General features: G+C 35.7%; 1 protein-coding gene across 1 annotated transcript; it reads left to right on the plus strand.

Moving 5' to 3' along the window:
• The first annotated feature begins 445 nt into the window (after nt 1-445).
• On the plus strand, nt 446-21,372 carry LOC133322877 (actin-binding protein WASF2). Its single transcript, XM_061531829.1, has 5 exons — nt 446-1,191; nt 16,211-16,380; nt 16,426-17,028; nt 20,840-21,071; nt 21,141-21,372. The coding sequence occupies exons 1-5, from the start codon at nt 465-467 to the stop codon at nt 21,317-21,319; spliced, it is 1,911 nt and encodes a 636-aa protein (XP_061387813.1). The 5' UTR covers nt 446-464; the 3' UTR covers nt 21,320-21,372.
• The last annotated feature ends 284 nt before the right edge of the window (nt 21,373-21,656 follow it).

A 21,656-nucleotide genomic window follows, 5' to 3' on the forward strand; every position in this document is an offset into this window, starting at 1 on the left:
TGAGGCGGGGCGGGGCAGGGCAGGGCATATATTGTGACCTTAGAAAGAATGCGGTTTATTCTAACAAATTTTTGGCAGGAATTTTAATTTTTCAAAAAGGCATGCAGAATCTTTTTGCCGACATATAAATACCAATAGGTTCGAGTAGATCATAGAAGATGATCTTGAGATTATTGAAGTTATTCCTTCCAACCATTTAGCCGAACTTTTTAATGACATTTCCATATTTAAAGAACCCGCAGAAGTACTTTTCATACCATCAAATAAAAATTCATATAACTAATAAATTTCTTTTTTTTTCTTTCCAGATCACTTAATGTTCGCCGCAAATTGAAATCATCATCTCTTGGGAATATATCTTCCTCTATCTCTCTTCCCAAACACCCACATCTACCCTCTTTCACGGACGTTTTATTAAAATAAACGCACTCAGTCATTGGCATTGAGATTCAAATCACAAAAAAATGCCACTGCCCAAACGTTCTATTGAGCCGGTGCATGTGGCCCGTTCTGTCTATCAACAGGATGAATTACAATCTGTGGAATTGGAAACGGTGACAAATACAACGCTGACCAATATTATACGTCAGCTATCGTCACTCTCCAAACATGCCGAAGATGTTTTTGGTGAGCTGGCCCGTGATGTGGGCAATATTGGTGATCGTGCCAATTCACTGCAAGCTCGTATCGATCGTTTAGCCATTAAGGTAACGCAATTGGACAGTACCGTCGAGGAGGTACCACTTACAGATATTACACGAAAGAAAGCTTTTAAATCTGCCAAAAATTTCGATCAACAAATATTCTCTCGAGCCACTATGCCAGCACCAATGCTCGAAACCTATGCACAATGTGATAAACCACCACCGTTGGATAAACTCAATATTTATCGCGATGACGGCAAGGATGGCCTCAAATTCTACACAGATCCAAATTATTTCTTTGAATTGTGGCGTCAGGAAATGCTGAAGGACACGGAGCGGGTAATGCACGATAAGGGCAAGAAAATGCATAAGCCGCGACAGGATGGCGGTGCCAGTGGACGTGGTCACAAGAAACGGGTGCGGACGCCGCACAATACCCGAGAGAAACAACGACAAATTGCTATTGGTCATGGGGAGACTTTAATGCCAAATAATGTTATTTATCGTACCCCAAATTCGGTGGTTAATGAGGAAGCTGGTTATGGTAGTAAGTATAGTGTTTTATTATGTACCCTAAAAAAACAAGACAATTTTGTATGTGTTGGCAGTACGTCGTCGTGGTGATGTATCCTCCTCATCCTGCCCAACACACAACAACATTGTGGATAACAAAAAAAGTAAAATTTATAGGTTGTGGGTAGTTTTTTTTTGTTCTTATGTTTTATAGTTTTAATTAATTATAAGTTTTGTGTTGGTTTTTGTTATTTTTTGTTTTTAATTTTTGTATTTTGGGTAATGTAATAATGTACGACAATAGTCGCACACACCAAGCAGCAGCACTTTTATTCAAATGTATTCTACAACAGAGGGTGTTGTCCGTTTGCAAAGCCTTAGGGACTATCGTCGAGTAAGGGGTGTTGTTGTTGGCCAACCTACATATATACGTACGTTGTCTAGTGTACATCAGCCATCATAGGTTGTTCTGGTGTAAGGTGTAATGTTGCTGTTGTTCTATTAACACCCAATGTTGTAATGGCACACACATGCGTCACTTTTAGGTGAATTATAAACAGTAGTAATTTCTATGCTAATTTTTCTGAAACAGGTTTTTTTGAGTATTTTTTTTTAATTAATGGATAGTGTTAATTAGCGAGAGTAGAAAATATTGTCTCATTGTCCACATTTACATGTATCATTCAATTCTCCACAATGGAAAGTATAATGTACGCGGTGTCAATCTTTGTGGATAGTTAGGCGGCTCTTAAAGTCATCAAATCCTGTAATATCAAATCTGAAGCCGTCCTCGAGTGTAGAGCAGTTTTGGAAACACTCACTTACAGCTTTTAATGTGTCAAGATCTATCTGGCCGATTATGTCAATCATGAGAACAAACTCACTGTTGAACTTGAGCAAAGCTGAAATTAGAGTAATGACAGAAGTCATTAATGGTAATTGCAATATCAGACCTTTACCAGTAAATGGGACCATGATGTTACTGATTACTGCAGACTCTGTGCTAACGAGTAGGAGACGGAGACAATTGAGCATCTCCTGTGTCGCTGTCCAGTACTGGCCTACAGACGGCACAGACTAGTGGGTGCCCACTTTCCACCGTCCCCAAGCTTATTTTCAACTATGGAACCTGCTTTAATCTACATCATCATTAGAAACATAAAGTGGTTGGGAAAGTGCAACCTTAGCACGTAATATGTTTTCTGTCCAATTTCTATAGCCATCGAAACTATTCCCACCTTCCTCCTAATACTTCCTATTAGCTTATCCTCTTAGAGAATATCATAAGAGGACTGCTCAATAGGGTATCATCTCGCTCCAACAACTCGAAATATAGATGAACGTCAAATATCGAAATTCAGATCTAACATCCCAGCAGAGGCAGATGGAGTATCAAATGCTTTTGTTTGTTTCTCCGTTTGTAAATCATCGAAGTAAAATTCTATGACAATTTAGCCCATATGTCCGCCTGTCTGTTGTAATAATTCTAGCCTCGAAACAAATTGATTTAGATAGCCTGTACCCCCAATTTTCTGTATTTTGGGGTTCTTGAGCGTGTTTTTCAACCGAATTCGCTGTAATTTGGTATTTTGTAGTCATTTATGGTAACAAATCTTCCTCCCAAAAATTATTAATATTCACCCCTTTTAGGGGTAGTCCCCATATAATCTCCTTTTTATACCCTTCACCACACTGTGGACAGGGTATTATGTCTTTGTGCATATGTTTGTAACAGGCAAAAGGAAACGAGATAGACAGACACATGGTTCCTTTTGAGAATATGTATAGAATCACATTCTGAGTCGATTTATGCATGTCCGTCCGTCTGTCCATGCTAAATTGTAAACAAAGTACAGATCGCATTTGTCATTCGATTTGGATGAAATTTGGCACAACTCATTTATTTGGCCCATGGACGAATTCTATTGAAATTGGGAAAAATCGGTTCAGATTTAGATATATTTTCGTCTGATTTTATGTAAATGGTGCACAAAACATCCAATAATTGTGCGAATGAGACAAAATTTTGCACAGAGTACTGAATTAGGCCCCGATTGATGTATGCGAAGTTTTGTTGGAATCGGTTCAGATTTAGATACAGCTCCCATATACAGTTTCGCTCGATTTTAGGTAAATGGTGTACCAAAGTCCCAGTATATCTTTCGGTTTGCTCGAAATTTGGCATAGCGTACCGAATTAAGTCTAGAATGATGTGTGTTAAGTTCCGTGGAAATCAGTTCAGATTTAGATATAGCTCCCATATATATATTTGGCCGATTTAATATCTGTGGTGTACCAAAGTCTCATATATTTTTAGATGTACACGAAATTTGGCATATCATACTGAATTGAGTCTGGGATGGCGTGTGCTAAGTTCCGTGAACATCGGTTCAGATTTAGATATAGCTGTCATATATACATTTTCGTCCGATTTAATGTAAACGGTGCGCCAAAGTCCCTAAATATCTTTCGATTTGCACGAAATTTGGCATAGCGTACTAAATTAAGTCTGGGATAATGTGTGTTAATTTTCGTGAAAATCGGTTCTGATTTAGATATAGCTTCCATATATATTTTCGTCCGATTTAATGTAAATGGTGGACCCTGTATAGCTTTAAATTTGCACGAAATTTGACATTGCGCACTAAATTAAGTCTAGAAGGATGTGTGTTAAGTTTCGTGAATATCGATTCAGATTTAGACATAGCTCCAACATATACTTTCGTCCGATTTAATGTAAATGGTGCGCCAAAGTCCCTAAATATCTTTCGATATGCACGCAATATGGCATAACGTACTGAATTGAGCCTTGAATGATATGTGCTAAGTTTTGTGAAAGCCGGTTCAGATTTAGACATAGTTCTCATATTTTCGTCCGAATTTGTGTAAATAGTGTACCAAAGCCCTATATTTCTTTCGCATAATGTACGGAATTAAGTCTAGAATGATGTGTTCTAAGTTTAGTGAAAATCGGTTCAGATTTGAATATATCTTCCATATATATTTTTGGCCGATTTTCTGTAAATGGCACACGAAACTCCCAAGGTTTGTCCGATTGAGACGAAATTTGGCAAAACATTTTGAATTGAGTCTAGAACAACGTGTGTTGAGTTTTGTAGAAATCGTTTCAGATTTATATATAGCTCCCATATATATCTTCGGCTGATTTTATGTAAATGGTGCACCAAACATCCGGGGATTTTCCGATTTAGACGAAATTTTGCAGAACGTTTATATTTTTAGCATAGAATAAAGAGTGTTGAGTTTCAATGAAATCGGTTGGGATTTAGATATATTTCGGTCGATTTTATGTAAATGGTGCACTAATGTTTGTCCGATTAAGACGAAATTTAGAATACAATACTGTATTAAAGTTATTATGTCGTGTGTCAAGTTTCGTTGATTTCGATTCAAATTTAGATATACCTCTATAGCTCTGATTTCCACAGGTTGACGGAATAAAACGAACTGAGAATAATTTGCTATTTTGTATGTTTATTTGGTATCCAATTATCCTACCAAAAATTTAGCATATTTTAGGTATTTTGACCAGCTCATGGTACGCATTAATTATTGCATTATTATGACATTTTTTTTCTTTTAATATCAAAATTATACCAAAATACAAAAATCACAAATATTTTCAAAAAATTAAATAATTCACTTTCGCTTTGTAGATTTTGTATCAGAAATACAATGATCTGAATACGATATGTAATGTTACAATACGCTCTATTGATTTTTTCAAATGTTCGTGAGACTCGACAATTTGTCGTATGCAGTAAAAAACATTTTTTTGTAAAAACGTGATTTGCTAGCTGTTTCCGGGCGAATGTGCGTTTTACTTTGTTACAATTTCAATTTTGAAATAATAACAGCCTGCCTATACGAAGTGATGCGTTGCCAATTACAACATTACGGTTGAATAGAGAGCAACTTTCTCCATGTTTAAGATGTGATGAAGATAATAAAATACAGTTATTTTTTCAATTTTTTTATTTTAATCAAAAGTACTAACTAAATATTGTGTTTTTCTTATTTTTGTTTCAATACTTTTTTATATAATTTTTTTTTTGGTGTGTGTGTAAAAACTCAACTAACCAATGTAACAACACTATCGCCAAAAAACAACCAACCAACAACAACAATGACATCGAACATAACAAATTTGTTGATTATTTTGTTATTGCCTCCACTCCACTCTACTCTCCACTCCACTGCACATACTAATTATTAGCACAACTTGTTGAAATCCAAACTACTGTCCCAGTGACAGCAGATAGTGAGAGTACAACATTACAACAGCAACAACAAGAAGACAAACAACTCCAACAACTTCTACTGTTACTGCAACAAGAAGAAGATGAACGCGATCAAACAGAAGGTGGTGGTGGTCATGATGATGATGGTGATATATTTTTCTTAAAACGCAATCGTCGTCGTCACAAAAATCGTCAATATTTTGTGGTCAGCAACACAAGTGGTGGCGACAACAGCAGCAACAAATTTGATGAATTTACATGTAGGTACGATAACGCAGTGACAGCGTTTTAGTTTGTTCGTTACTATATGCAAGCTATATCATTCGCGGGCCAAGCTAGCCTAGCCTAGCTAGTAGCTATACTAGTCATTCAACCAGCCAGCCAGTCAATCAAGCAGCCACCAACCAACCATTAATCCATTTTATTCTCTCTCTCTCTTCTATCTCCATTTCAAGTTAAAAATCCCATCAAGCAAACATTTCATGCTGCTGCTGCCACAGCAAAAGAATTAATGCTAAGCTCAAAAAATAAAAAAGAAGCAAATGCTAAGCGCAAAAACATGAAATCAATGCCTTTTAAAACGAAATCGAAACTCTAGCCTGTATATTTATACTCTTCTTCTTCTTCACAACTACTGTTTGTTCTAGTTCTAGTTTTTCCCTAGCGCTCCCAACTACCTCCACCTGCTGCCTGCCCTCAACATTTCATTGTATATTTTACAAATATGATGTACCTCACACACTTTCAAAACTTGTTCTAAATGACAGATTGTTTTCCCATTAACACAGATTTTTTTGGTTTGTTTTAAATCAGCGCCAAATATTTCGAACCAAAGCTGGGGAACTCAGCGTCATTTGTTTTTAGTCATCGACATAATCATCATCGCCACCGCGCCGCAATCCATACACCACCGTTAGCTACTAAGTAATATGACAGAATTGCCACCAAGAAGACAAGAAGAAATCAAATATTTTTGTTTAAGCCACAACTTTAGCAAATATTTGTAATTTGTTTCTTTCGTTTTGCTACACCTAACAACTCATGAATATTCATGTCGACTTTTTTTTCGACTATCCTAAAGCCTAAAGCCAAACAGACAGCATTTAGGCCGGTGCCAATAAAAAAAAGAACACCACATTTTTGGAGAAGAAAGATAATGGAATAAAAAAATACAAGGAAACTACAAGAAGAATCTCAGGAAATTGCAAAACAAATATTGGAATTTAGGTTGGAAGTAGTAAAGTTGCCCAACCAACGGCAATTATAGATTTCATTTTAAATTTTTCGCGGATCTCCAGTGTTTAGGCGAGGAGTTTTTTAAAATAATTTTAGATGTGGTCTTTTATCTCACCTCTTTTCCTAGTAGAGACGACTGGAACCGGAGTAACCCTCCTCTGGACGGTCTGGCTTTCTATACAGACGGATCCAAGATGGAAGAAGGTACAGGGGCTGGAGTCTACTGTGAAAGGGTAGGCTTTGAGCTAACCCACAAGCTGGATTGCAACTGTAGGTTTATCCAAGCTGAAATCTTATATAAAGGCGGCGAAATTGATAAAAAGTCGGATTCCAGAGGTCGTTGAACCGGCTCTTAAATCCATCAAATCTTGTTATATCAAATCTGAGGCCGTTCTCAAGTGTAGAACAGCTTTGGAAGAACTTACAGCTATCGGCTTTGTTAGGTACAAGGACACCGTGACATCTTGGGTAATGAAAGAGCAGGCGAATTAGCAAGACGAGGATCTCAATCCACAGATGTAGCAATTGATGACTCAATCAAACCACCCATATATCATCTTTATAGGAACTTTGAGGCGTTCTTCGACGAAAGATCCTATGAACTTTGGCACAACGAACCTAGGTGCAATGTGTCAAGATCCATTTGGCCGACTCTGTCTATCAAAAGGACAAACTCACTGTTGAACCTGAGCAAAGCTAAAATAAGAGTAATGACAGGAATCATTACTGGTCATTGCAATATCAGGGCCTTTACTAGTAAATGGGATCATGATGCAATTGATTACTGTAGACTCTGCGTTGACGAGGAGGAGACGGAGACAATTGAGCATCTCCTGTGTCACTGTCCAGCCCTGGCTTACAGGCGGCACAGACTAGTGGGTACTCATTTTCCATCGAGTCTTAGCTTCTTCTCAACAACTGATCCTGCTCTAATCTACAGCATAATTAGAAACCTAAAGTGGTTGGGAAAGTGCAACCTTGAGTCGTAATATATCTTCTGTTCGACCTCTATAGCCACCGATACTATATCAAACTGATCTTCTTACATTTTCTTGTATGGTTCTCATCTCTCTTTATCTCTCCCTTCTTCTCTCCCCTATATATCTCTCCATATCTCTTTTCACAGAGTGACGGTCTCAGAGTGCTGCAGCCACATAAGTGACGGCACATCCCCAAACCTAGGCATAGCTCACATATAAGGGTACCCCCAATTCTTGAGCACGCTGTTCAACCGAATTCCCTGAAATTTCGTACATTGTGTCCTTTTTGGATACCAAATTTCCCAACTAAAAATTTTAAAAAAGGGTCTTCTTTTTTTGATAGCCCCCATATAACGGTACCCCAAATTTTCAGTATTTTGGGGGTTTGATAGTATTTTCAATTCTTATTGGATAGCAGATCCCTCCCCTTAAAATTATAAATATAGGTAATTTTTTTCCGTTAGCCCCCAAATAAGGGTACCGGCCAATTTTGGGGTTCTTGAACGTGTTTTTCAACCGAATTTGCTGAAATTTGTTATATTAGGTTCATATTGGATAATACATTACTCCACTAAAAATTATAAATATAGGCCCACTTTTTCTGGTAGCCCCATATAATGGTACCTCTAATTTTCGGAATTTTGGGGGTTTTATCGCATTTTTCGACCGAATTGGCTGTAATTTACTACATTGATTTTCTATTGGGTAGCAAATCTCTCCATTAAAAATTATAAAGATTGGTCATTTATTTCGGTTAGCCCCCAAATAAGGGTACTACCAATTTTTCGATACTATGGGGCTCTTGAACGCGTTTTTCAACCGAATTTGCTGTAATTTGGTATTTTGTAGTCGTATAAGGTAACAAATCTTCCGCTCAAAAATTATTAATATTCGCCACCTTTTTGGGGTAGTCCCCCCTATAATCCCCTTTTTATATTAAAATATTTATCTGATTTGTTCCGCCTTTAGTCGTATTCTACCATAGTAGACTGTACTCGAAACTATGGAATTCTAATACGATTTAGGTAACCACTGTCATTTTTCGATTACAAGTTTCTCTTTGGCATTTTGAGGCCATGTTCGTCATATTTCTGATCATAAAAGATTGCCCAGCGATATACCTTTCAGCCCAGTGCACCTCGACACTTTTAGGTGCTGCAATCGGCAGCAGTGATTTCAAAGTCTATTTACTTGCCTCAAAAGCACTGTTATATCGGCTACTGTCGACACAGTTAAGACGTTTTAACCTGTAGATATTTCGGCATCCTTTTGTACCATACCTGACGCCCTCTGTTGAATAGAGATTGCCACTTTTTAGACGTAGTATCATCGTCGTATTTATCGTCTATCATCCCCGGGGTATTATCTCATATCAGCCTAGTTGCTTTCCTGACTGAGGCGGAAGCTGGCGGCGCATTCTTTAATAAGATTGATAAATTTCCCGCCTTGTCGTTTATGTCACACAAAAACAGCACTCCTCCCGCTCCCTCCCTTGTTACATTTGAGGCTGAGAATGCCAAGGTAACCGTACCTATTTCAGTCGAAGAATTTTTTTAAATTTTTGCTTTAAACTTTCTGAATCCATAACTCATTGAGGAACTAATGGTCAAACAGGACATAGTCTCCTTAACATTACAAGGACTTGGTAACAAATACTAGTTGAGTTATTAACAAAGCTCCGTTCAATTATATTCTGTACTGATTGACACGAGGACGCGAAAAACCCCAGAGATTAGTAGTAATCCTTCTTTACTGGCTAATTTACAATCACCAATTTTCTCCTCATTAGTTGAAGGATCTTTGACACTTGGCCATTCACTCCGAAACTGAATATCCTCTTAGACTCGCTGGCTTTCCGTGATTGCTTACTTCATCCGCAGATATGCAATAAATATTGTGGGCTTTCGACTACTATCCACAACCTGTGGACTTGTCCGTTAGCTTTCACCCTCAAGATAGCACTGGATTATATCCGATATGATTATCATAACTCTGATATTCATAACGGATATAATTCATACCGGATATAAATTATTTGTTAAGGGATCATTACAGCTCAAATTGTTGAGAATTTTTTAAGAATATAAACAATTTTGCTTCTCGCAAAGAAATTATATTGGCCAACGTAGGGACATCAAACAACGATTTTAGGACAAGATGAAATTTTTTTTAATATCATGTTTTCATCTCAAGTGTTTTTGTTATTTTTTTTATTTTTTTTTTACAAACGCAAATGGCCCGTCCGATGTTATGCTGTTAGAAGCTTCAACTGATGTAAAAATTACAGAATATCTTAGAAAATAATACCAATGTTAACATAGTTTTTTAATGCAATGGTATCGCGAATTCAAAGGGTATAAATAGCTCAAATTCTATTCAAATCTACATTTCTCAAAAAAAATTTATTCCACTCAAATCAAAATTCCAATATATACATATATACATTTTTTCATTTTCATGAGATTTTCTTCTACAGTTTGTGTAAAAAATTTAAAACAATAAAAAATGTAAAAAATGCAATTAAAAATATGAACATATGATTTTTTTATTCCTTTTGTTGTTTATAATTAAAAGTGATAATAATTTGTAGTTGTTATAATTTTTTGTTTTCATAAATGTCATCTTAATCATCTATCAAACAAACGAACAAATCATAAATCGTATATATCCATATCCTCCATATATCTTCCAGGCAATGTTAAACCATATAATATGCTTTCACATCTGGAAAATAACAGTAATCTAACGAAGCAAACAGCTGTTGCCATTGCAGGTTAGAATTTATTAGAAAAAAATAAAAAAACAAATGCAACAGAGCATCAATGTTTATATATATTATTGAAAAAAAAAAACTAATAATAATATTATATATTTTTGTGTACTACTAATAAAAATTAAAAACAAAAAACTCCAACAACTAGAAATTAACTTCCATCAAATGTTCTGACTCCTATTTTTTTTCTTTCCTTTGTAACAAAACATAACTTATATTCGTGCACTTCTTAATCCTTGAATGATGGAATTATTTATTTTTTTTGCTGAACTTATAGTTCTAAATATTTTTCATAATGTTGGCCTAATTTAAAAAAAGCTTTACTAATAATCATTTAGATTAGGTGAGATTTAAGGATGTCACTTTCCTCGCAGACTTTTCCTTTATAGTGATCATCTACAATATTTACGATGTAAACGAATCTATAATCCGAACAGCTTTACTAATTTAACACAATAGACTTTGAACGAATAAGACTGGGATCGTTTTAGGATCGAATACCTCAATGACGTGGAATCGATCCCGTTATAATTTTTTTTATATTTTTATCATTAAATTGTGTTGTGATAATATTCAAAAACAAATTAAATTCCTCAATTGTGTACGAATATATGTTGTGTTCATTGTACATACATCTCTAGATTTTTATTCCGAATTTGTTTATTGTTTTTGCTAATCAATAAATAAACAAAACCAAAATATTGTTGTTTTCAATATTCTATATAGTGAATAGTGATAGCCACCAGCAGCACTTCATCTCATTTCAATTCACATAATTCGTTCTTTCACCCACCTTCCCCCTTCTTTATTCCCTTACGAAAATAATAGTTTCATTTTCAAATGTTTATAAATTAATTATTAATATTTATAAATTATTATTAAGTGCTATTTGAGTTTTTTATTAGTTTTTTTTTAATTGTTAAAAATAATGTGTTTATTTTTTTAAATATATATTCTACACCACTTATATATTTATAACAACTACTAGTTTCGGGCCTATTTGCGAGAATTTACTTTTAAAAGTTCCCCCGGGGGGAAAAAGTCGAATCCGATCACGACTAACTGTAATTAGAGTGTACATACTTCTGTTTGCAAGATAGTTGACTTTACTATCCGTGTTTTACTCGGTTAACCATTTGCGACATTAAGGTGTTTCCATATCAAAAGGAAGTCGTTGTCGCTTTATTACGGTGGACATATCTCAGGCAAAAACAGTTTGTCCCCCGATATGCCTTTCTAACCAGTGTCTCTTGGGATTTTATGCACAAACCCTTTTGCAGGTTTGCTTTGAAAATCCTTCATTATGTACCGAAATACTGAAATACACGTTTTGAGAAAACAAGATTGAACAAGCTGGCCAGGGATCAAAATTCTCACACATCTTGCGAAATTATCTTTGTATAGGTATTAAAACATCAACATACAAAACTAAGGTAGACCCTAGATTATTAGGTTATGAACAGCGGGTAATTATTTAAATGTATTTTTTACTGAGCAAACTTTGGTTAATAGAGAGAAGAGAAGTTGGGAAAGCATAGAGAGGATCAATTATTAATGCTATAGCTTCGCCAAATTGAGATTTTTAGCAAAAAGGTATGCATTTTTGTTGAATCTCGTCTGGAGAGAAGAAGCCTAGCCTAGATTGATTTTGAGGTTCTATACCGAGGTCTCTGAAATCATATAAGCTTTAGTAGCAGCTATTGCGGTCTTTACTCATGTGATAACCAATGGGTGGCCTTACAGATTCTTCCATCTGTGGATCAGGTTGGCTTCTCAAACAGTATTCATGGCAAAATTTGTTGCAAGACCGTCGTTCTTCGTAAATATGTTGAATATTCTTCATCCACTTATTCGAAAATCGATGTTCTGCTTTCCTACCACCTTTAGTGTTTTTTTTTCCAATCCCCCGAGGTAATGGAATCCACACAGAAGTCACTATTCCAGCCGGGATCTCGTCTATCGCAACGGCCGCCAACTGAAATCAACTCTGCTGACGCTCATCCTGCTTCAGCTTTTTACATGATTGTTGGGATTTGTCTATCAACCGTTCAGTACAGCCATAACCATGGTTCAACACACTGTGTCTTTGTGCATATGTTTGTAACAGGCAAAAGGAAACGAGATAGACACATGGTTCCTTTTGAGAATATGCATAAAATCACTTTCTGAGTCGATTTATGCATGTCCGTCTGTAGATGTTAAATTGTAAACAAAGTACAGGTCGCATTTATGACCCGATTTGGATAAAATTTGGTCCACTTTATTGGTCCAAGGGCGAACCCTATTGAAATTGAGAAAATCGATTCAAATTTTGATATAGCTCCCATATATATATATCGGTTTAAGGTAAATGGGGCACCAAAGTTCCTATATATCTTTCGTCCGACTTTTGAACTTTCCTTACTGGTTAAGTGCTAACTAACTGGACGACCTAGATACGCCCTTGCCTTCATTCGCCCTAGTAGATGTTGCCAGGGATTTGTAATAATTCAAGGATCACTTCGAAGGTCCTGATTGTATAGAGATTCCTGACTTCATTTTTCCAGTTTTATCTTCCCTCAATGGAGGAGAAAACTGAGTGTATACCAACAGTTTTCTCCTCCAGTGAGGGTTCAACTTTACACACCTTTGAACCTTCAATAAATAAGTCGCTCATGTCGCAATTCGGATTTGAAGGAATCTATGTCCCTTATGGTATTTCTATCATCCTCGATCCTAAACGGTATACTCGGAGTAGCTCAAGTACGACTTGGAAAATGAAGTCAGAAAACTGAAATCAATCAGCCAAGGGAGCATTAGAAACTAAAAACTTCTGCAACCGGTTAATCGAGGAGGATAGAAATACCATAAGGGGCAAGGATTCCTTCAAAGCTACTCTGAGTATTCTTCCCCAGTTGTGGTTAAATTGAACCACCTTTACATTCATTCAATCAAGTTGTTGTTATTTAGTAAGTTTTTTTTTCGAATGTGAGAAATTTCTTGTCCTTAGTGTACCGCCTGTTGGACCGGTTGCAGAAGTTCATGGCTCTCCGGTAGATCTATTTGTCTTACGTTCTTTAACACAGTTTGTGGAGGATTGTGATAATGTATCATCCATTTTGTCAAAGGGAAGATAATCGGGATGAAAATCTACTTCAATAGCCTCTTTCTTTAGAATTATTGGCTTGCCACCATAGATTTGGGGTTTACATTTCGCCAAGATCTTAGCTTACATTAATGATTTTCCTTGAGTTGGGATGCCACATGTTTTATCTTTGTGTTGATCACTGTGGCGTGATCCATGTCCTTCAAGGACAAGTCATTGCAGTGGTAGTTCTTGATATTCCCTTGGCTAAGTATGAAATATACGGATTTCTCAATTAATTGGAGGAGCATGACCGTCTGTTCTCGCATTGTTGTCATTTGTAAACTTTAACCCTTTCAGTGTCAAAAAAATTTTTTTTTGGGATGAAAATCTAAAATTTTGTATTTAAAATCATATAAAGCGACATAGTTTAGAAAAAATAGCAATTGTCATTTTAACCCTCGGTCAGTTTCGTCTGTTTTTCAGCAAAAACAAAAAAAAAAATCAATAGTAACGGTACATAAGATAACTGAAAAATCGCAAAGAAAGAGAGTACTTTTAAAAGTCGAATATATTCGACAAAAACACTGAAAGGGTTAAGACTGTGGGTGCCTTGGTAGCTGCACAAACATCAGGCGAAAAAAATCCCATTTTATTTATTAGGTTGGTGCGTATGAAATGTCGGATTCTCTTTACATGCGGACTTTTGCCTCCCTGTTTTCCTTATACTTTTGCTTTGGCATAACCTCATTCATAGTATTGTTCATTGCCAGAGATTCATTTCAGCAAAATATGTTATCTCGAATTCTGCCGAAATTCGCGTAATTTTCTTATATGAGTACATACTTGATAATAGTGCTGCAAAAGCTGCACGCAACATAAACCCAACGGTTAAGGAGAATGCGGTTAAGGATCGGAAAGTGCAGCATTGGTTCAAAAAATTGTGGACTGGCGATTTTTCACTGAAAAATGAGCCGCGCGGAAGACCCCTAATGTCTGTGAAGAATGATGACCTGAAGGCTCTAGTGGAAGTATCCACGAGGGAACTTCCAATCACGATGAAAGTACTGCCAGTATATAAATGCGATGCACGATAAGTAAAAAATTGTACGCCCATTGCTTGTGAATCGGTATGGCCCGCTACTGCTCCACGACAACACTCGGCCGCATACAAGCATTTAGAGCTGTTTTTAAGGGGCAAACACTATGAAAATGAAGACAGTCTAAAAAACTCAATATCAATGTTTATTAATTCTAAAGACCAAACATTTTTAAGACAGGCATCTACGCTTTAAAATCTCGTTGGGAGAAGTGTATTGAAGCGAATGGCTTCAAAAGCTGTTTGAATAAACAGCTTTTGAAGAAAAATATGCAGTTTTATACAATCACTTAAGAATCCGACATTTCATACGTATCCATCTAATATTTACAGGACATCAATAAAAACATTTATTGTATTCTAAATTTTTATTTATTTATTACTTGCCATTTTTAAATTATTATTGTATGTAAAATTGTTATGCATAAAAAATATCACTACAAACATTTTTTTGACTTTTACTATTTTTTTATATCTCTCGAACCCTTTAGATTTTTTTTAATCGCCACCCCTCTAAATCCATTTTTCTCTCTTCTCTAAAATAAAATAAAAAATAAATGTTCTGTACGTCTTTATATTCGTTATATAAAGAAAAGAAAAACTATTCCAATGGCATAATGCTCAGAAAATTATTATGTGTTATTGCTATCTTGCTGGCTTTTTCTAATTGATCGAATCTACTATCAATTGGCTTTTTAAATCCATGTACTAATATTGGTTAAAAACTAAATGTGATCATCATGTTCTCGTTTATAACAACAACTGTCGTACAGTTCATGCTAAATGAAATATTTTCAAATTTCTTCTTATCCAACCTAAAATGCAATGTGGAATCCACATTAAAAAAATAATTTTTTTTGATGTTGTTAAGGTCCGTAGTGGGAAATCGAATTGCATATTTTTAGGGGCTTTTTTCTATTGGCTATTAAGAAATAATTTTGTTATATTTTAATGTTCTTGATACTGAAACTATTTAGGAATTCATTCCATTTAAGAATTCAAATTAAGGAATTTCTAAAAAATTTCAAGAGATCTCAAGTCAAATAATATGCAATTTCTTTCTCCCACTACGCCCCTTATTATTGTTACCATTTTGTTCTTTCGTTCGTTCGTTTGTTTTGTTTTTCTTGTATTTTTAAGAATTTTGTTCATTGTCTTTTCTGAATCTCTTTCATATTTCTTGTGAATAGTCAGAGTTCGTCTATTGTTTGTTGTTTTGTTTTTTGATTTTATTTTTGGTCATTTGTTTTCTATTGTTTATATACTTTAATGAAATTTACTTGACGCCTTTAAAAACTAATAAAACTGTTACAGTCGAATATGGGTGGATAAAAAGGATCAAGGTGGGACTTGAAGCAGGACAAATTTATTGAAATTAATATTCCAAGTCTCAAGAAATTGTCTCTACTTGAAAGTCTAAAAGAGGATTGGCGTTTGTTTTTAAATTCAAGTCAATTATATATGCCCTCATCGACTGTGATAGTTTTAAACATAATATTTCTGTATGTGTGTGTGTTCCATTATCATATTTAATGTTGTAGATACTTTCTTATGACCATGCTTATTTACATCTACTAATTGTTTTTTCTTATTTTATCTGCTTTCTATTCCCATTTGTTCCTTCTACTCCTTAACACAGGTATGGGCATTTACGATACACGACCACCAAGGCCAAACTCTATCGAATTACGACGCAGTTATCAATCAGAGCAAATTGATGGCGTTTATGGTCCCCTGTCGCCTCAGACGGCTGGCCAAATGATGGCAAATGCCCAAGGTGGCGGCAGTCAATATGCCACCACTGGTTATGCAGCCAATGGTATGCATCCGTCACAACAAATGCTACACCAACAGCAGGGTATGGCTGGTGGTATGCAACAACAACAGCAGCATGCTCATGCTCAACAAATGTATGAAGATGCCTTATACCATCAGTCACAAGGTTTATATGGGCAAACAGGAGGACAGGGCGGACCAATGTCACCCGAACCTATTTATGCGCCGGGTACACCATCACGCACCAAACCACGACCCTCAGTACCACCACCAGCACCACCGGGCGGCAGTAATGGCGGTACACCAACAGCATCGAATGCTAATACACCAACACGAGGTCGCAGTATGTCAACAAGTCGTGATGCCCTGCCGCCACCACCACCCATACCCGATGGTATGGTCAATACAAATTCACCATCACAAATGTTAGCGGCCATGAATGGGGGTATACCACCGGGTGGTAGTGGTCATATTGCAGCGAAATTATTGGCACGTACCAATAGCACATCGAGAGCTGGCTCTCCACAATTGGCAACAGGCAACAGTGTGCAAGATGCTAATGCCATGGTTATGGCTCAATTAAATAATACCATTAACAGTTTCAATACAATGAGTTTGGGTGGTGGTGGTCAAATGAATTCACTGAATGATTTGCCTCCACCACCGCCGGTGCCAGATCAGGTAAGTGTGGCTGTTGTGTACTTGAAGTGTTTTTATATTGTTAATAAGAAATGCGCTATTGTAATGATGAATAGAGGGAGAGAGAGAGGGCAAAAAGTTTGCAATACATAATTTAATTAAATTTATTTTACCCCTCCCTTTTTTGTATTGCGTTGAAGAGTCAATATTGAAGAGAAGGTCCAAGTCTTAAAAACATATTTACGAATTTCAAAATGTCCTTTATTTCTTAAAGTAAAATTAATTTTTTAAATCGCTTAAGAAATCTAGATTCAAAAAACATACTTAAGATCCCCAATATTTCCTATTTTATTAAAAATGATTTACGAAATCTGTACTCATGTACAAGGAAAGTCCAAATCTTCAGAAACTTCTTTGTTGATTCGTGTATAGAGAGTTCTCCGTGAATGTGGGATACATCCTTCTAAAACTTCTCTACAGATACCACTAGCAATCGCCACTTAACACTCTGCCAATCTCCAACTCTATATTGGCCTACATTTCTTTCCCCACATCTACACAAATCTCCCTCCTTCCTGATCTCATATAAAATCTTTCGGCATAATATTCTATATATAACCTCTATCTCTCTTCAATAATCTGTAAAATAACCTTCTCAATCTCCCTTATGGACACTTTCGATCTCCAACTCGTCTATTAAGACTTTCTCTACAGCTACATCAATCTCTACTTCAGATTTTATATAAAAAATATCACCTTTCACCTAGACTTATTTTGCTAATAACATCTGAGGCCCTATCTTATAAGTATTTAGTTTATGTAAGAATTGTATCCTTCAGATCTCTATTATTCATTCATTCGAATTTTACTTCTTGCTTAAACTCGTCTATGAAGAGCATTATAAAGTCTACAAGCTCCAGCTCGTCGATTCGTCCGTATAGAATCATCATTACAGTTCGTCTATAATGACTTGACATATCACAAGTCTTTTATAGAAACTCCCGGCTTTATCTCGACTATAAAAACCCTCTGCTTTAGCTTCTCTATAAAGACTACCGCTGTACCTTGCCTATGAATGTTCCTCGCTTTAGCAACTCCCTACTTCAGTTAGACTTTAGTCTTTGGATACTTTCTGCTTTAACTCTTCAATAGCCACTCCTTATCCCAACTCGTCTTTAGTTTTTTTTTGAGATTCCATAGACTCGTTCAAAGAGATTCCCATTAGCTCGTCTCTAGAGACAATACCTCTTTCGGTACGTCTTTAGGCACTTCCTACATTCCTATAGATATTCCCATCTGCCCAATGTGTATAGAAAAATTTCTCTTCAGATAATTTATATAAACTTTAAAGCATTTACTATTTTATTAACCTGTATATTTATTTTTCTTCACATTTTTTTATTTTCTAAGGGCTACTATGGTGTTGTATCAAAGGTATTTTTCACTAACTAATATTTTTTACATTTTTTTTGTTTTGTTTTGAAATTAAAAATCTACAATTAGTCCTTCAAAGATATTCTTCACAATCGATAATTTAGTGGTTCAAAAAAATGTCATTTGTTTCCTCAACCATAATGTGGGCATTTAAAATAGTTATATCGATCGACATTACCAAACTACTATTGCTACAAGGAAGTAGTGCCACACTACATACACACTCATGGTGGAAATTCGGACTAGGACCGTCAACATACCGAAAAAAGACAAGATAAGCAATATTTCATGTAAAGCGAGCAGACATAGGTTCCTCCATTTGCATAAAATCGGACGAAAATATATGAGGGAGCTATATCTAAATCTGAACCGATTCCAAAAAAAACTTCGCTTACATCAATCTAGACCTAAATCAGTACTCTGGGCAAAATTGTATCTCAATCGTACCTACATTGGCAGTATTGTGCTCCATTTACATTAAATCGGACGAAACTGTATATGGGAGGTATATTCAAATCTGAACCAAATATCAATAAAACTTCGCATACATCAATGTGGACCTATTTGAGTACGCTGTGCAAAGTTTAGTTTCAATCAGTGCTCCATTTACATAAAATCGTACGAAACTATATATGAGAGCTCTACATAAATCTGAATCAATTCCAACAAAACTTCGCTTACATTAATCTGGACCTAATTCAGTACTCTGTGCAAAATTTTGTCTAAATCGGACCAATTTTGGAAGTTTTGTGTAGCATTTACATGAAATTTGGACGAAACTATAAATGGGAGCTATATCTAAATCTGAACCGATTTCAGTAAAACTGCTCATACATCAATCTGGACCTAACTCAATACGCTGTTTTGTCTCAATCGGGCCAATTTTGGGAGTATGGTGCTCCATTTACATAAAATCGAACGAAACTATATATGGGAGCTATAACTAAATCTGAACCGATTTCCACAAAACTTTGCATACATAAATTTGGACCTATTTGAGTAAGCTGTGCAAAATTTTGTTTCAATCGGACTAATATTGGGAGTTTGGTGCACCATTTGCATAGAATCGGACAAAAATATATATGGTTGCTATATCTAAATCTTAACCGATTTCAATAAAACTTCGCATACATCAATCTGGACCTAATTGAATACGCTGTGCAAAATTTTGTCCAATTTTAATAGGGTTCGTCCTTGGCTCTCATAAGTGACATTTGCCAAATTTCATCCAAATCGGATCATAAATGCGGCCTGTACTTTGCTATCTGAAAAAAATTACCTATATACATAATTTTTTGTGGAAAGATTTGGTATCTATTAAGAACACAAAATACTGACTTACTGCCAATTCGGTTGAAAAAACGCGCTTAGGGTACCCTTATATGGGGGCTATCCGAAAAAATGTACCTATATACATAATTGTTTGTGGAAATATTTAGTACCTGTTAAGAACTCAAAATACTAAATTACAGCCAATTCGGTGAAAAAATGCGATCAAAACCCCCAAAACACTGAAAATTTAGGGGATACCGTTATATGGGGGTAGTGGACCTATATTTATAATTTTTAGTGGAGATATTTTTTTCCCCCAATAAGAACCCAATGTACCAAATTACAGTGAATTCAGTTGAAAACGCGTTCAACAACCCCAAAATACCGAAAATTGGGGTGTTCCCCTTATATGGAAGCTATGCCTAAACGTGGACCGATATATCCAATCATCGAACTTGACCTGCCTGCATATAAAAGACGACTATATGTTGCCAACCTATCTCGATTCGTTTACAGACTCTGGAGTGATTACAACAGACAGACAGACATGCTTAGATCAAGAGGGTTAAATGATCAAGAGAGTCGGAAATGATTTCGATGAGTAACAAACGGAAAAACAAACCTAATATACCCTCCATACTCATAGTATGGAGGGTATAAGAATCCACGCTTATTGGTCGGATAGTCCTTCGAAACAATTTGAAACAATCTACGGTTAAAATCCTTCAAATGTTCTTTAAAACCCATGCTCATTGTCCAAGTAGTGAATAAACAAAATTCTCAAAAGACCACACTTTTTGACCAGATAGTGGTGGATATGTTTGTCCTTAAAAATATTTACGTTCATCGATCAGATAGTGTTCAAAAAATATTATGCGTTTACAAGTTGAACCCAAAAGTCTTACTTAGAAACCCAACGTAGATAAGTAGTAGGACATACACTTAAGCTTGCGATAGGCCTGTTGTGATAGTTTTCCAAGATTATTCTTAAATATCTGTTATTGATATATGATTATTTTCTGTTTTTTTATAATTTCTTTTAAATGTTTGTTTTGGTTATTAATTGTATATTTATTTTCACTTTCTTTGCAATTATATTTTTTAACTTTTAATATTAATAATTATTTTTGTTTTTTCCATTTTATAGCATGAACCAAAGTTATCACCACCTAATTCTGCGCCACCACCGCCGCCTCCACCACCACCACTAGATGAAAATGGTGGTACATCACCCATACAGACGCAAGCACCACATCAAATTATGCCAAAACCTTTGCCCAATGGTGATATACAAACGAATGGTCTTAAGCATATACCCAAGAAAATATTGCCACCATTCCATGATACGCGATCGGATCTAATGAAATCTATACGTGATGGTAAGTATAGTGCTGCTTATAACACACAAGTGGTTCCAGTTGAATAACTATCATGACTTTTCTTTACAGGCATTACACTGCGTAAAGTTGAGAAATCGGAACAAAAAGAAATTGAACGTAGCACTGGTCTGCATGATGTCGCTTCCATATTGGCCAGACGTGTGGCAATTGAATTATCCGAATCCGAAGAATCAGAATCGGATGATGACAGTGAAGGTTGGATGGAACCAAATGAGACTTCTGCTTGATCCCTTATGTCTTCTTTAATACCTGAAAAAATCAAAAAGAAAAAGTAAACGAACACGAAAAGAATAATTATAATAATCATAATAGTAAAGAATAATAGTTTTGATGTTACAATGATGATGATGGGCTTTATAAGAAGAAAAAAAGTAGCAAAACAAAGTAAAGTAAAGAGAAAAATATATGAACGAAAACGATTTCAGTCAGTGCACTCACTACATTGATATATACACCCTCTCTCTCTATATATTCCTATCCTATATAATCATCATACCCCGCTCTTTATACGCAAAAAAATGAAAACTCAAATATTAAAGGTCAAGTCATTTTCTAAAGAAAATA

This window comes from Musca vetustissima, unplaced genomic scaffold (assembly GCF_032173495.1).
Source record: "Musca vetustissima isolate MV318-11 ecotype Yass unplaced genomic scaffold, APGP_CSIRO_Mvet_v1 utg35646, whole genome shotgun sequence".
Taxonomy (NCBI): domain Eukaryota; kingdom Metazoa; phylum Arthropoda; class Insecta; order Diptera; family Muscidae; genus Musca; species Musca vetustissima.

What these genes read in the sequence shown, in the direction of transcription:
- LOC133322877 (XM_061531829.1), top strand. Translation starts at nt 465, where the DNA reads ATGCCACTGCCCAAACGTTCTATTGAGCCGGTGCATGTGGCCCGTTCT. An exon ending in CACCGCCGGTGCCAGATCAG is followed by an intron (nt 17,029 to 20,839) that starts GTAAGTGTGGCT and finishes TCCATTTTATAG; the next exon opens with CATGAACCAAAGTTATCACC. An exon ending in AATGAAATCTATACGTGATG is followed by an intron (nt 21,072 to 21,140) that starts GTAAGTATAGTG and finishes TTTTCTTTACAG; the next exon opens with GCATTACACTGCGTAAAGTT.